This window comes from Ananas comosus, unplaced genomic scaffold (genome assembly GCF_001540865.1).
Source record: "Ananas comosus cultivar F153 unplaced genomic scaffold, ASM154086v1, whole genome shotgun sequence".
NCBI classification, from domain to species: domain Eukaryota; kingdom Viridiplantae; phylum Streptophyta; class Magnoliopsida; order Poales; family Bromeliaceae; genus Ananas; species Ananas comosus.
Window position 1 is genome coordinate 20,330 of NW_017890767.1, and position 15,722 is coordinate 36,051.

Here is a 15,722-nt window from a genome sequence, read left to right on the forward strand (position 1 = left end):
TATTTTTAAATTTAAAATTTTAATTTTGAAACTTTAAAATTTGAAATTTAAAATCTCAAATTTTAAATTCAAAATTTCAAACTTTAAATTTAAGATCAAATTTAAATTTGAAAAATATAAAATATCAAATTTTAAATTTCCAAAAATTTAAAATATCACAATTTAAATTTAAAATTTAAAATATCAAAATTTAAATTTAAAATTTAAAATTTAAAATTATAAAGTTTAATTTTGAGATTATAAATTATAAATTTTAAAATTTAAATTTTTAATTTTAAAATTTTAAAATAAGAATAAGGGTGGGAACAATTAATAAAAATAATTTATTATAATAAATTTATAAATTTTTTTAAAATTATACTTAAACTTAAATTTAATAAAAAGAATTTATTATAATATTTAAATATAATTTATTATAAATTTTTTTATAATATTTAAATATAAATAATATGTATTAATATAGTACAATTTATAATTTTATAATAAAAATAATGTATTATAATATATAAATATTATATTTATATAATTTAGTTTTAATTCAATTTATAATTTTAATTAAGTTTGAAATTAAGCATTGGAATAGTACTATTCCACTAAAGTGGTGGAATAGAAAATCCCTTGCTATTCTGGAATAATCGGGAATAGTGAGGTTTGACCAGGATAAAATATCCCGGCCAAATTTTAACCTATTTGGCAGAATAGCGGGGATAACTTTCGTTATCCCCGCTTATCCCCCGAACCAAACAGGGCCTTAAGGTGTATAAGAGCCCATTCTTTGAATCTCTGCGCACAAAAAAATTGTGTGTATGGGACGCTCCCAACACTCTTATGATGTTGGATGTATTTGATCAAGCTGTCAAAATGCAGATATATTCGGCCAGATATGAGTAGCGGTATTGTTTTGTATACAGAATTTTTCTGTGCACGGAGTTGCACCCAATGTGTGTTCTGTATAATAATCTCCGGTTGTTGATAACATATGTAACATACCATCAATCCTTTTTACACATCTTTGAGCATGAACCTAGTACAGTATAACGGGTCATTTAAAATAGTAATTTGATATGAAACAAAACACACTTTTAACATAAACTCCACATTGCATCTTTAATAATTTATTTGCTAGACTTATCTAAAAAATGTAAAGAAACCTTTCTAGGTCAACCTTTTGAGGCCCTTTTCTGGGACAAAAATTTCGTGAACATCCGTGCCCAAACTATTTGTTTGGGCACGGATGCGGGTGGGCGCCGCACGGCGCCCATCACCACCGCCCCTTCCCCTTTCTCTCTCTCTTTCTAAAAAACGGAGGCCCCTGATTTTTTTTTTTTTTTTTTCGGACGGTCGTGATGGGCGCTGCACACCACGCGGCGCCCATCCGCATCCGTGCCCAAACAAATAGTTTGGGCACGGATGTCCACGAAATTTTTGCCCCCTTTTCTGACACTCAAATACTGTTTATGAATCATGATCTTGATAAAACATTAAGAATATTTCCATAAATGGAATTTTATTATGGTATTATGGACCCCAACATTCCCTCTTGTATGTGGTCCATAACAAAAAGTTTAAATTTAATTTTGTTTATTAATTTTTTTTTAAAAAATCTTTGAAATTAATCTTGTGCATTTATCTGTGTATATAGCGTAGTTGTCCAAATTACATTTGACCCCATTTTTTGTACTTGAGCCTTGAAGTACAGCTAATCATGCACGGATTCTTGTTTTGTTGAATTAATTTCTTTTGTAAATAGGATGAATATTTTTCGCCACAGCTTCTTACATTGCCATTTCCACATTTTCTTTTAATTAATTGAGATAATTTCTGTAGCTTCTGGGATTACATTGTAAAATTCAATTAAGGCTTGTATAATTTGGTAATGTGGCGACTAAATTAAGCATCTATCTTATCCTTTGAAAGGTCAAAAAGTTTTAAAGTGTTTCTAATTTTTTTTTTCTCTAATACTATAAAATAATGATGACAAAATCATCACCGGAGAAACTCCTCCGGTGGCAATTGCTGCAGTAATTTAATTTCATGTGACAAGAAGAAAAAAGATCAAAAGTATTTCGAAAATTTTGGGCCTTTTAAAACATAAAAATAAGTGTTTTTAGCTATCACATAATTATCAAAATAGTCCTAATTATAATTAACCAGCAAAATTTTGGGCAATAATGATGTGAACCTTAAGCTCTAAAATGGAATATTAGTTACATACTAAAATATCACTAAAGCAACCCAATCCCTTAAAATATTACAATTTTCTTCGGATGAAACGTTTTTATGTTGTTTTTAAGAATAATTGCAAGCGAAAACAATTTCTTATAATGAGCAAGAGTCGTACCTTTTGTAATATAAATGTACGTGTCCCAGATCCTATAGATTTGTTATGAATAGTACATGTTGATATTTCAGAAATTAGCTAGATAGATACAATATGAATCAATCTAAATGAATACCAATGACAATGAAAATCCTCATCATCTACTAAATTTTCCATTCATTTAAGATTTGTACATTGCATGTAACATTTGTTTGCGATATAAACAATTAGTTAGACTGTCTTTCTGTGGGAACGTTTCAATGCAAATTACGTTCCGCTAAACCGTTTCAATCATCGTCAAATCTAGAAGAAGACAAGCCCAAGGAGGAGGCGAAAGTCGCCGTCGTATCGCCGGAGAGGTACCGCTTAAGGCGGTCCAAGTCGTCCGCGGCGTTCATCATGGTCGGCCGGGTGGACGGGCTCTCCTGAGTGCAAAGCAGGCCGAGCTCGAGTAGCTCGCCGATTGCGACCTCCCACATCCTTCTGACCTCCGATGTCTCGCCCTGTACCATCGCCACCAACGCGGGATCCACCACCGCCTCCGCCCGGCCTCGGTGGTGGTGGCTACTCACCCAGCTGTGTAGGCTCAATCCGCCTTCGAACATCTCGTCGGTCGGCCTTTTCTTCGTCACCACCTCCAGTACCATCACGCCGAAGCTGTACACATCGCCCTTCGTCGAAAGGTTCGACCCGTACCCGTACTCTGAAAATTGACGAACAAAAAGTAAATATGAATGAACAAAATTCATCACATGAACATTTGTTGAGAATAGTTTGAACGTGCATTTTTGTTTCAACGATAGCAATCGTGACTTTGACAAACAGAAAATCTAGAGCATATGATAATAATTAAAAAATAAAATGATGCTATGCTCTAGGACCTTAAAGCTTTTTCTTTAGTTCTTTTCTTTTTTTTTTTTAAATGTGGAGGAAACATGTATTTAGAGATCATATTAAGCAACAATTAATTAAAGCCATAAATATAAATACCTGGTGCAATGTATCCAACGGACCCACAAAGCATGTTAGCAGTGGAAGCCCCCACATTCTCCCCTATAGTTGCAACATTATTATTATTATTATTTCCTCCTCCACTAACATTGCTATTGCCCATCACCAACCTTGAGATCCCGAAATCCGATACGACGGCCGTCAAGTCGTCGTTGAGAAGTACGTTGCTCGGCTTAAGATCGCAGTGTATCACCTTCACCGGCGAGTGGTGGTGCAAGTACGCCATCCCTTCAGCAACATCGCTGCATATACTCACCCTTTCAATCAGGCCTAGTTCAGAGTTTGAGCCTAATGAGTTATTATTATTATTGTTATTGTAAAGCCGATTCTCGAGGCTCCCGTTCGCCATAAATGGAAGGACCAACGCCTTAAAATCCGGTAGGCTACATGCCGTAATGATCCTCATGAGGTTTCGGTGTCGAATTCGCTTTAGTACTTGACATTCTCTATTGAAACTCTTTGTAGAGTTACCTGCATAAGTCACAAGTTCAATATTCGAGATAAATTTAGAGTAATTGAAACTTTCTTATATTCCATAAAACATTCATAAATTTGAATAGAAATAGAAATAATATGCTTAGTAAAGCCAAAAATATATTTATGAAAAAACATACGAAAGTAAAACTTATTATATTATTTGCTAACAAAATTTGTATTTTAGAGTGAAATTGTAAAAGAAGATGATCAGAATACTACCTTGAGAAATTAATGGATAAAAATGAATATTTTGTCTAAACCTTGTAGTTAATGCAATGATATATTTTAGTATATTGCTTTTTAGTATGTAGTCAATTTCGTAAATATTTATGCACTAGATCTCATTTATGAACTCATGAATCAACATTGAATTTTAAAAAAAAATCGGAGAAATAATATTGTGACTATATATGATTACCTGTTTGGAGGTGCAACACCTTCACTGCCACAATGGATCCATCTCTTAACACGCCGCGATAAACCCGCCCGTAGCTACCCGATCCGATAAGCCTTCCTTGGCTGAACTCTTCGGTCGCCTCAACAAGTTCTCTATATGTTATTCGCGGGTACTTCAATCTCATAACGGGCGAAGAGGAGCCCCGGAACATCTCCACTTTGATAGTGATGATCCTTTCTTTGAATTTTCGAATAACAACGAAGCATGATGTTGTCAACATGATGGCTAAAACCGCTGCACCGACAATAATCGCGATCAAGAACTTTCGAGTGTGCAAGAACCTTCTTTGTACACCGCAAGATTGACCCGAAAGCGGCCCGCAGAGGTGCGGGTTTCCTATGTAAGATAGGTTACTGAATGAAGAGAAGATGCCACCAACAGGAATATACCCACTAAAGTCATTGTATGAGAGATTAAGATAAGTGAGATTGGTACATGTGTTAAGGCTCAAAGGGATCTCCCCAGATAATAAATTGAACGAAAGATCGAGGGCCTCGAGGTTTCTGAGCTCACCAAATGAATCAGGCAGCTTCCCTTGAAGCGAATTATGCGAGAAATTGATCAACTTTAGCTCCTTACATGATGATAGTTGAGGGATAATCACACCACTTAGGTTGTTTGAAGAGAGATCAATCTCTTCCACCTGTTCCATTTTGCTGAGCCCAAATGGCAAGGGCCCAACAAGTTGGTTGTGTGATAAATTGAGGGATATTTTCACAATCCCTGATACTTCCTCAGGTATACTACCTGTTAGTCTATTGTAAGATAGGTCCAGTATGTTCAAGCTCAAGCACTTTCCGAGACTAGTTGGTATGGCACCTGATAGCTGATTCTTCTGCAGATGAACTTCCACGAGCCGACCACGATCTCCGATAGTGCTCGGCATCTCCCCCGACAGCATGTTCTCCGACAAGTCTAGTAGACCAATCGCGCTTATGTTTCCAATTTCCGAAGGAATCGTGCCACTCAACGAGTTGTTCGACAAGATTAGCCGCTCTAGATTCGCAAGTTGGCCTAGCCCGATTGGAATCGTCCCGTTCAAAAGGTTGCTCGACAAATTCAACAGCGTGAGGTTCGAAACATCGCTGATGTCGGCGGGGATCGGCCCTGATACCATGTTATCTTCTAGGTTGATGTGATTTAAGCTTCGCGTGAGCTGACCCATAGCTCCGTGAGGGAGTACCCCTCCGAGGCCTAGCCGGGCCATCTCGATCTCAATCAAACTTGAGCAGTTGGCGAGAGCTCGGAAAAATGGCCCAAGATCAGTGTTGTTGTTGTGGCTTGAGAAGTGGTTGTCTGATAAGTGAAGGTATTTAAGAAGAGTCATGTTTGCTATGATCTCACTAGGCAACTCATCTGAAAGGTGGTTATTCTCAACATCCAGATTGTGCAAGTATACTGAATTTGAGAGCCACAAAGGAAGCTTCCCTGTCAAGTTGTTCATGTATAGATCAAGAGAGACCAATACAGTGAGATTGATCGCGTTATCCGCCGGGATGTCACCGGAGAGAGAGTTGTTCGAGAGGTCGATAACACCCAACTTGGTGCAGTTGCAAAGTATGCTAGCCGGAATTGGACCTGTTAAGTTGTTGCTCGAGAGTTCGAGAAATCTAAGGTTAGCGAGAAAGGAGAGGGAGTGAGGGATAGGACCATGAAGTTGGTTTCCTAAGAGATTGAGGAAAACGAGGTGGCGGAGGTTGGAGAGCTCGGCGGGGATGGGGCCGGTTAGGAGGTTATTGGAGAGGTTGAGGTCGTTGAGTGCGGTGAGGTTGGAGAGCTCGGCGGGGATGGGGCCCGTTAGGAGGTTATTAGAGAGGTTGAGCTCACGGAGTGCGGTGAGGTTGGCAAGGGACGGGGAGAGGCGGCCGCCGCCCGGGACGAGGAGGCCGCCGAGCTGCAGACGGACGACGTGGAGGCGCCAGCGGTCACAGACGACTCCGACGAAATCGCAAACTAAGGTCGACACATTCCAATTGGAGAGGAGTGATTGAGATTGGAGTGGAAGGGAGCTCTTGAAAGACAGAAGAGAGGATTTTTCTTGGAAAATTGACCGGCGGTGGCCATGATCACGGAGGAAGTGATTTTCGGCGGTGGCAAAAAGAGTGTTGTGGTGGTGGTGGTGGTGGTGGAGGAGGAGGAGGAGGAGGAGGAGGAGGAGTAGGAGGGAGGTGTGCTTCACCCTCATGATACTAACTACCATTGTTGTAGTTAGGGAGACCTAGGTGGTAATGTAGCTAAGGCTAGCTAGATAGCTATTGGTTTGTACTTTGCACATATTGTTGCCTCCTATCTTTTCTCCACTCGTCCACTAACTAAATGACTTGACTTTGTCACATACTCTATTTAATTTAAAGTTTATATTTCAAACCTATAAATGTGTAAAATATAAATATTAAAAATATTATTTTCTGATAATTTAAGTTTTGACAAAAAATGATCATTCCATAGTATTGAATATAAATACTGAAAGTATCATTCTCTAACAATTTAAATGAGAGAGAGAGAGATTGAATATAAATACTGGAAGTATCATTCTCTGACAATTTAAATGAGAGAGAGATTGAATATAAATACTGAAAGTATCATTCTCAGACAATTTAAATGAGAGAGAGAGAGAGAGAGGATATCATGGTTGGGTAGTGGAAAATCATGAGGGAATGTGATGAATTGATGTGTGGGGTTTAATGATAGGGGATGTAGCAATTGGAGATTTTTTTTTTTTTTTTGAGAGAAGGTACAATTGGAGATAATTTAATCATCACAAGTGGTTTTCCAAGGTGGGTATGATTGGGGCTATACTTTTGATCCTTTGGTGGAAGCATTTTAAGTGGATATATATTCACTCCAGTAATTGAGGCAGTGCTCCTCCTATGAAGAAGCAACTGTTGAAAAGGATGGACAAGAATGATTGTGTTTCTGAGCAAAAATGGTTTTTCCAAAATTGTTGGGGAAATGTAATGGAATGATTTGTGGAGGATGTTGTTTGATTTGAGTAATATGCAACCACAGATGATCAATATCATTTTTTTTTCTTTTTGAAATCCTTATAAAAGTTTGATATATAATAGTCAGTAAAACGAGCAATTAATACAATTTTAGAGCTTATACCATGTACATCAATCAATTAATAAATTTTTTTTTGCGACTAATGAATAGAAAATTCTTTGATTTGGAGGTGTTTTACTTGCAAATTTAGATAGATGACACCATCAACTTGTTTCTTTATGATTCCAAAATTTTGATGTATTACTTTAGGGGATCAAATTGTCCAAACAATTTCATATACATTCGGTGGAGATCAAGCTCACTCAGAATTGATTTTATTACAATATTATTCAAAAAATTGATCCCATAGAAAACAAACCTGTAACTGTATCCTTGTTGAGTTAAATTGTTGAATATTAATAAATCAAAGTTTTTTAAAATATGTATGGATAGTTCCCTAACTATTATCGTATTGCCGGTTGGTCCTTGTACTTAACAATATACTCCTTAAGTTTTCAAATCCGTGGTGTTGTTACTGTTGTAGGTATTTAATTACAATGTTGCCTTTTGTGTTATCCATGTGTTGCAAATCCACGTGGCATCTCGATCTACATGCATAGTCCAATCACAACCCTCCATATATTATAGTGTCAACACATCAGCAATATAGTATAAGACATCCATTAAGAGTTCCAAAGCATTTCTATTTTTAAACATATTGTACCTTTATTTAACTCCAAAACCCTCGCACGAAATTACTCCTTTATTAAGTAATTATTTTATTTCGTTTACGAATTATTGATTTTAGTTGCATTAAAGCAAATAATTTGTTAGGCACAAAGATGTAAGCGTAACGCATATCAAAGTTCAATAACTATAGCATTTAGAAGGAAAAGACAACGAACAAGTTGCATTAAAGTTAGGGTTTCGCGAAGTTCCAGTAGTTCTTCTGCTTTCAGGATAAATTTCCCTGCTTGCGAGGATGTGAAAAAGATGATCAGACGTATTTTGTAGCTCTCTTCCTTAGATGCGAAAATTGCCGCCGAAAAAAGCATAGGCCCGATAAAGCCCAAAATACGAAGAAGTAATTGGGCCCTTTAAACGGTCCACGAAATAACAATGTAGGAAGCCCATCTAAAGATGGGCCTAATTTATTGTACTTAATTAATTTAATTGCATTATTAATACAGTTACGGAACTATTAGTCGAAGAAGAGACGTTTAATAAATGAACCCAACCCCCTCAATTAACGTTGCTTTCCCTAGAGGGAAATGCTTTGCTTCACAATATAAACTACCATAAAAAAATATTGGAGAGGTTTTTAGTAAAATTGTGTGTGTGATATTTTGATCTCCATGCATATACACTAGTAATTAAACAAAAAAAAAAAAAATTCTACATATAAAAAACAAGTATTTATCATGACAATAATTTTATTTAGAAATAACAGTATTTAATTAAAAAATTTTCTTCTTGCATGCAATATATATATAAGTATAAATTTTTTATTGAAGTTCACTACTTAAAATAATAATGTATTGTAAATTTGACGATCTTATAATGCAGGTTATCTCCATCCTCACTATAAAATCTCTCGAATCTTAAAACAGTGATGAACGGTAAATTTAGTTGTCTCCGTACCATTGCGAGATCTCCAACTCTACCGTCCATCAAATTTATTCAACTCTCGAATCTTAAAATGGTGACCGATAGCCAGAGTAAATCTACCGATATTCCCACCATACGGAACGTCTTTCTTGTTCACTGTAGCTAATACAGTTGGGTAAGAATTTAGTAATTGATACCCGAGATTCCAAGTTAAAAGCAGGGGTACGCATAGCATGCAGTACTACTACTCCTACTCTTCTCCCAAATGTCAAAGTCAACCTCCCTTTTTCTTCTTCATTCATTCAATCATTCATTCCACACCTCCCCCCCCCCCCTCTCTCTCCTTCTCCATTTCCATAGAAGAGCTACTGCACAAATGAAGCCCCAGCAACAAGATCCTCCTCCTCGTCCTCCATCATCATCATCATCAACATCAGCATCAGCATCAGCATCAGCATCAATATCATCATCTGTATTTACGACGAGTGCGGTGGCGTCGGTGGTGGCGTCGGTGTGGGGGGGTTGGGGATGGGTGGGGATGCTGGGGAGGGAGCTGGGGGGCAGCTTCGTGTTCGGGGTGGTGGCAGTGTACGGGGCCAGCCAGGGGGCCGGGGGGTCGCTCTTCCGGGTGGCGTCGGACTACTACTGGAAGGACGTGCAGCGGCAGCAGCCGTCGGCGGTGCAGCTCTTCACGGGCTGCTACTACGTCCCCTGGCTGCTCAAGCCCCTCTGGGGCCTGCTCACCGACCTCGTCCCCGTCGCCGGCTATCGCCGCAGGCCCTACTTCGTCCTCGCCGGTGAGAAAAAAAAAAAAAAAAAAACATTTGCTATCTGGTTTTGACTAGTTGCCTTGTTTCTATTTTACTATCCAGTCTATAATTCTTGGGATTTGAATGATAATAGCCCCCTCGGCCTTTAAAGAATGAAATTGATCAAAAAATATATCTAATCGTAGAAAGCTTAATAATATCAAGTGTTTTGTGCTATTAAAAGTATCCCAGTCAGTCAGACTCTTTTATTAGAGCAATGCTAAGAACCGATATTTTAATAGGTAAAAATGTATAATACATGTTTATTTGAACTATAAGACTATTATGATTCGACCTTGATTTTAGTACAAGTAGTTTGATAGGTATTTGGGTATACAAATTAAGCTAATTTTTTATTTTAACAAATTTTTAGTTATGTAAATTGTATACGATATATTAACTACGCTCGTAAATATAAATAATGTATTCGAATTTTGAAGTTAAAACTCATGTAAAAAAAAAAATCAAAATTTTTTACAGGTTATAATATTGTATTAAAAGAAAGAGGGAGATAAAAAATTAATGCAAAGAGTTGGGCCTTGGATTATGATATTGCAAGATTATAATTGCCTTTTGGTTATAGGCCTAGCATCTGCCGTTATGGGTAGATTTTTAAGAAAGAATATTTTTCTAAATACATTTTTTAATGTTGCTTTTGAATATATTTTAATTGATTAGATTAAATATTTTACAAAAATTAATATTTTTTACCTAATTGATCACTAATTATTAATGAAATTTTTGCCCCTATGCATACATTTTTATCAAAATCTTTGTAAAAGAAAATTAATAGTAAATTGCTACAAAAGCATAGAAAAAAAAAAGATAGTAAACTGAAAATGCACTATGTTAAATTGTGTGTCGGACCTACAGGTGTGCTGACGACGGGGTCGTCGCTGATCGTGGCGGGAAGCACAGGGCTGGCGGCGTGGGCGGCGCTCGTGTGCTTCGTGTCGTTCGCGGCGGCGGTGGCGATAGCGGACGTGACGATCGACGCCTGCATAGCCCGCAACAGCATCGAGCGGCCCGCCCTCGCCCCGGACATCCAGACGCTCAGCGGCTTCGTCTCCGCCCTCGGCGGCCTCGTCGGGTATTCCCTCAGCGGCGTCCTCGTCCACCGCCTCGGCTCCCAGGTCTCTCTCTCTCTCTCTCTCTCTCTCTCTCTCTACTATATGATGATGATTCACTAGCTAGAAAATTTTGGAGTGTTTGGATTTAACCTAGAAATTGAGAATAAAAAGTGATTGGTTGTCTCATCTGATCTCTCTCTCTCTCTCTTTTTATTATTATATATATATATATAGTTACTCTCTACTAAGATGATTCTCTGGGTAGAGAATGATTGGCTCTTACTCTAGAAGCAAAAGCAGCATTGGATGGCAAAAAGTGCTTGTCCTGTCTGGTTGTCTTCAGTCTGACAAGTGGTTAGATTTTGATGGCTTAAAAAACTTTTTACTTTTTATGCAGTACAGAAAGTTGCTGGGCCAACTTTAATGGGAAGATGATTGTCCAGTGATCATTCTGTTAGATATTACTTTTTTTTATTTTTTATTTTTTAATTTTGTAACCAAGTAGTATTTGGCAATCAGGAAATTAAAATAAAAACTGCAAATTTACTGAAGCATGAAAGCCTAAAAGCAAAAGCAACATCAACAAACAATAAATAAATGGTTTTTTAGTTTAACTTTTCAAATAGCTTTCTCATTTTGAGAATTAATAGCTGGATGTTTGATAAATAGAAAATCTGAAGTTTTTGCTACTGCAGAAGGCTGAACTTTTAAGTAGAAACTTTAATTTGAATCTTTCGTTCCTTGTATAGTAGAGAGTTTATAGCAGAAAGTTGTTGAAGTACTTCTAAAGTAATTTTGATAAAATAAATATTAGTGTTTGTTTGGTCTTAATTTTGCTTTCTCTTTTAGCTACAGTTATCTATAATAGAGTAATAGCAGATCAAACGTATTCTTAGCGAAATTTCAAATTGCTCTACTCAAACGATACTTTTGTGAAATCTCGAATCTAGCAAAGTACTACTCCCAAACTCTAGCTATCTATAAGCCATAGTGAGCACCTAAAAATCAGAGGCCATAATTTAAAGCTTCTACAAGTTGATGTTTGAGTGAGCAGTGAAAAACATCCACACTTTCATCATATTTCAATCTTGGTTTTGCAATTATTTCCAAGAGCTTTTATAATTAATTTAGTGTAGTTGTAAAAATTTTAGTGGATTAATTTACTTCAGGGAGCACTGGGGGTTATTGCCTTGCCTGGTCTGCTGTTGATTTTGCTGGGGTTTGTCATAAATGAGCAGAGAACATATCAATCAGCAGAGAAGCAAAAGGTATGAGAAATACTTGCAATTTTACTAAAATCATTAGTCTAATTATCGGCTAAATTACGCGAAATAATTGCTGTTTTATATTTATACTCAACACTCTCCATTACGTCTGGACTCGCACTAATGATTTTCTACTCAAGAAGCCTGGCGGGATGCGAACTTTCTAATCTAATGTCATGTTAAATTGTATGGAACAACTATTATTCCTCAAAAACTTTAGGTTAGTAAAGAACAGTATTTTTAAAAGTTATATTGAATATTAAGCAGAGAGGTATCAACATATGTTTATTTATTTTGAAGTACCTTCCTGGCATATCTACAAATTTAGGAAATATTACATGAAATTAACAAATTGTTTATGTATATGTATTGTATGTGTGTATAAATCAAGGATTTAAGTGCCGTGGCACGGAGTCGTGCCAGAAACTTGCCGGCACGGTACGGTACAGGACGTGCCGAGCCGTGCCGATGCATGACGGTCAAAAAAATTCTTGTGTGCCTACACATAATAGCATAAAATATTTATTTTTTTAAACAACAAACTATTTTAACTATTTGTTATGTTTTTTATCATATCTTTTGAACTTTATTGAGGAAATTACTTACTAATTTAAAGAATAGAGGGTTTTGAGCTGTACCATCGGCACAGGGTCTGTATCGTGCTGGTATCTTGTTGGCACGGTACGACACGGTGGATACGGCCCGTGCCGACGGGCGCTTAAAACCTTGGTATAAATCCTTTGTTTGCTTTGTGTGATTGAACGGCTAATTTAAGTTGATTATTATGTGCAGGTATGGGAGAAGTTGAGGGTGGCAATGCGAGGGATGGGGAAGACAATAAAGTATCCTGTTGTATGGAGACCTTCTTTGTTCATGTACTTATCTTTGGCCCTGAGCATCAGCATCACTGAAGGGCAATTTTACTGGTATACTGACCAAAAAGCTGGCCCTGCATTTTCACAGGTAAACATACAAATACCTCTCAATGTAAAAAATTGTTATCATGCAGCATCATTCCATGAAAATGATAGCATTACATCTGTAAATAATGTCGATTTCATTATCCGCAGGAATTCGTCGGAATAATCTTCGCGATCGGTGCAATGGCATCCATGATAGGGGTCCTAATCTACCACAAGCTATTGAGAGACTTGCCCTTCAGAAACCTTCTCTTCCATGCTCAGCTCCTCTACGGCGCGTCCGGTATGCTCGATCTCGTATTCGTTCTCCGATGGAACCTCTTTCTCGGAATACCCGACTACTTCTTCGTCGTGCTAGAAGAGTGCTGCTCGAAAATCATAATGAAGATAAGATGGATACCGATGATCGTTCTTAGCTCGAAGTTGTGCCCGCTGGGAATTGAAGGCACCTTCTTCGCGCTCCTCATGTGCATCGACAGCCTCGGCTTACTGACGGCTAAAACGGGGGGAGGAATTGTTCTCCACGCGCTTAACGTCACGAGAACCGATTTCGAAAATTTGTGGCTTGCGGTGTTGATTAGAAACTTGTTGAGGCTTTCGAGTTTGGGCTTGATTTTCCTCGTGCCGAGAGCGAGTCAAGCTGATGTATTGCTTCCTCCTGATATACTGAAGGCATATGGTAGAAATCAAGAGGAGAGTTTGCAGCTTACAAAATTTAATGATATGGAAGATGTATGAAGGGAATACAAGAGTAAGATAGTGTGACAAACCAAAGTAAAATCAGTGACAGGATTTATTGAGTTTTTTTTTTTTTTTTGGATGATGAATGAAAGGAATACAAGCACAGGGAAAAATAGTGTGACACAGCAGAAAAGTCAGTAACAGGATGTATAAGATTTTTCTTTTTTTTATTTTTTCTGTACTTAAAATGTCACAATACATACATTTTGATTCATTTATACATGGATTTTTGATTCCTATGCATAATGTAAGTAAGATACATAAATCGAACTCCTTTTGTTTTTATCACGATTTTTGTTGTTTCTTTTTTTGACATCGCAAATATAAACACTAATATTTGAAAACAACACAAACAACACGGTACTATAAAATTCCAAAGCATCCAAACAGGCCCTACGTATAAAATCTCACATACTGTTTTAGAATTTTTCCTCAAATTGGAAAAGGGGTAGCTATGTAGCAATTAGATATCTTAGGAAGCCCTCCTACTAATAAGATTCATGGATGGATAAAACAAAAAATCATCGCTAATTTCACAAATTATCTAAAAATAATCCAATACACCAAACAATGGCTACAACTCCATAAAGAATTAACTAATGCAAGTAACATTGAAGTATTAATAGTGAATTAAGAAAAACACATTGCAAAGAATACTACATTGCACCAACAGCATTCACTTTCGCGACATCAAAAGCACACAAAAAATTAAGCCACAGCTCAAGAGCAAAATCCATGGCTCTTTTTGCTTCCTACACCGTAAAATAACAATAGACTCGCGCAAATAAAAAGATGTACACCTCGTAACAGTTTCTTGTCACTCACAATTTGCGGGTTGCTCACCCCACAGAGGGCAAAAGAGGAAAAAAAACATCGAAAATTTGAGAAGTGAACCATCCTATCATTTTCCGGCTTCAGATATACTCTAAAAGAGTAGCAAGTAGAGATAAAACCTAAAACAACTTACTACTCAAAAAGCAAGAAGGTTCTTGCAAGCCTCGAGCTCAGTCGACTGCGAGCTCATTATGACCAGACCTGATGGGTTTGCTTCGATACTTTTCACAACGGCATCAAAAATTGCTTCTCTGAATCTTTCATCCTCCACTTTCTTCAGAATCTCTTCCACTACCTTGAAGCTCAAGCCATCCGCTAGAATCAACTTCCCCATGACCTCCCCAAAGTAAACTGGTGCTTTCGGTAAGTCAATACTGATATCATCCAGCATCGACCCGTAGAGCAAGCACCCGGTGCCCAAGTCTCTCAGCTCGAGCACGTTTTTAGCGAAAAGAAACTGCAGAAGCCCGACGAGAGGATCGATGCAGGCCGAGCCCTTGTCGAGAGCGAGATTGATAGCTTCTTTAACTACCTCAGGGTGGTGTTCTGGGCTGTTCAGCTCTTCCACGCATTGCAACGCTTCTTCGAGAATTCGAATGTGGAAATACTCCTCGAGAAGTGCAACAGTCTTCTTGTGTAGCTCATCAGGGTCTTGTTTTGGAGCACCTAGTGGCTTTTCACTGGGCGGGGTCACTGTAGATACTGTATTAAGAGATTTCAATGGCACAGTATTTTGCGGTGGCAAGTTGAGAGCGCCTGAAAGCAATGCGCTGGTCTTGCCACTTGTTGAACCCCCACTGCCTTTGGGAAGGAGCTTATTTAATGAGGGATTCTGGAAAACTGATGCATTATTTCCTTTTGTCATTGACTTGGAGCGCGGGACTTCCCAGTTATCAGTGTCTAAGCCCGGCATTCCGGGCATCCTTCTTGTACGGGGCATTCCGGGCATCATACCTCCCGTTCCAGGTCGGTTCATAGGAAAAGGCCCTGTGGGAGAGAGTGGCCCGCCTAAAGCACTTGCACTGCGAGCAGCTCTCATGTTCGCAGTCGCGCCAGGCCGTAACCCTAGGTTTTTCTCCGCTTCAGTGTGGATTTCGGTGATGGTCTTAGCCTTGACCTGCAATTTAAAATTTGAAGCAGCTCAAATCTTTAAATTAAACAAGACTATATATGTGAAAAGATGATTTTACAGGGTATGTATCTGACTATTCTATATATATATATA

The 15,722-nt window shown here is 37.9% G+C and overlaps 3 protein-coding genes across 3 annotated transcripts; 1 reads left to right on the forward strand and 2 right to left on the reverse strand.

Annotated features, from left to right (window-relative positions):
* Positions 1 to 2,543: 2,543 nt before the first annotated feature.
* Positions 2,544 to 6,465, reverse strand: LOC109704216 (putative leucine-rich repeat receptor-like serine/threonine-protein kinase At2g24130). Its single transcript, XM_020224982.1, has 5 exons — positions 6,456 to 6,465; positions 6,145 to 6,302; positions 4,227 to 6,087; positions 3,311 to 3,802; positions 2,544 to 3,023 (listed from the first exon to the last, which is right to left on the reverse strand). Exons 1-5 carry the CDS (start codon positions 6,463 to 6,465, stop codon positions 2,608 to 2,610), a joined length of 2,937 nt encoding a protein of 978 aa, XP_020080571.1. The 3' UTR covers positions 2,544 to 2,607.
* A 2,769-nt stretch (positions 6,466 to 9,234) lies between these two features.
* LOC109704213 (probable folate-biopterin transporter 6) lies at positions 9,235 to 13,904 on the forward strand. The gene is made up of 5 exons (XM_020224980.1): positions 9,235 to 9,655; positions 10,541 to 10,800; positions 11,907 to 12,005; positions 12,795 to 12,965; positions 13,073 to 13,904. The coding sequence occupies exons 1-5, from the start codon at positions 9,235 to 9,237 to the stop codon at positions 13,658 to 13,660; spliced, it is 1,539 nt and encodes a 512-aa protein (XP_020080569.1). The 3' UTR covers positions 13,661 to 13,904.
* LOC109704215 (eukaryotic translation initiation factor-like) lies at positions 13,503 to 15,637 on the reverse strand (the record flags this gene model as incomplete). The annotated part of the gene is made up of 2 exons (XM_020224981.1): positions 13,503 to 13,588; positions 14,631 to 15,637. A coding segment is annotated over one exon (1,004 nt), but the record flags the coding sequence as incomplete, so codon positions are not given.
* Positions 15,638 to 15,722: the final 85 nt, after the last annotated feature.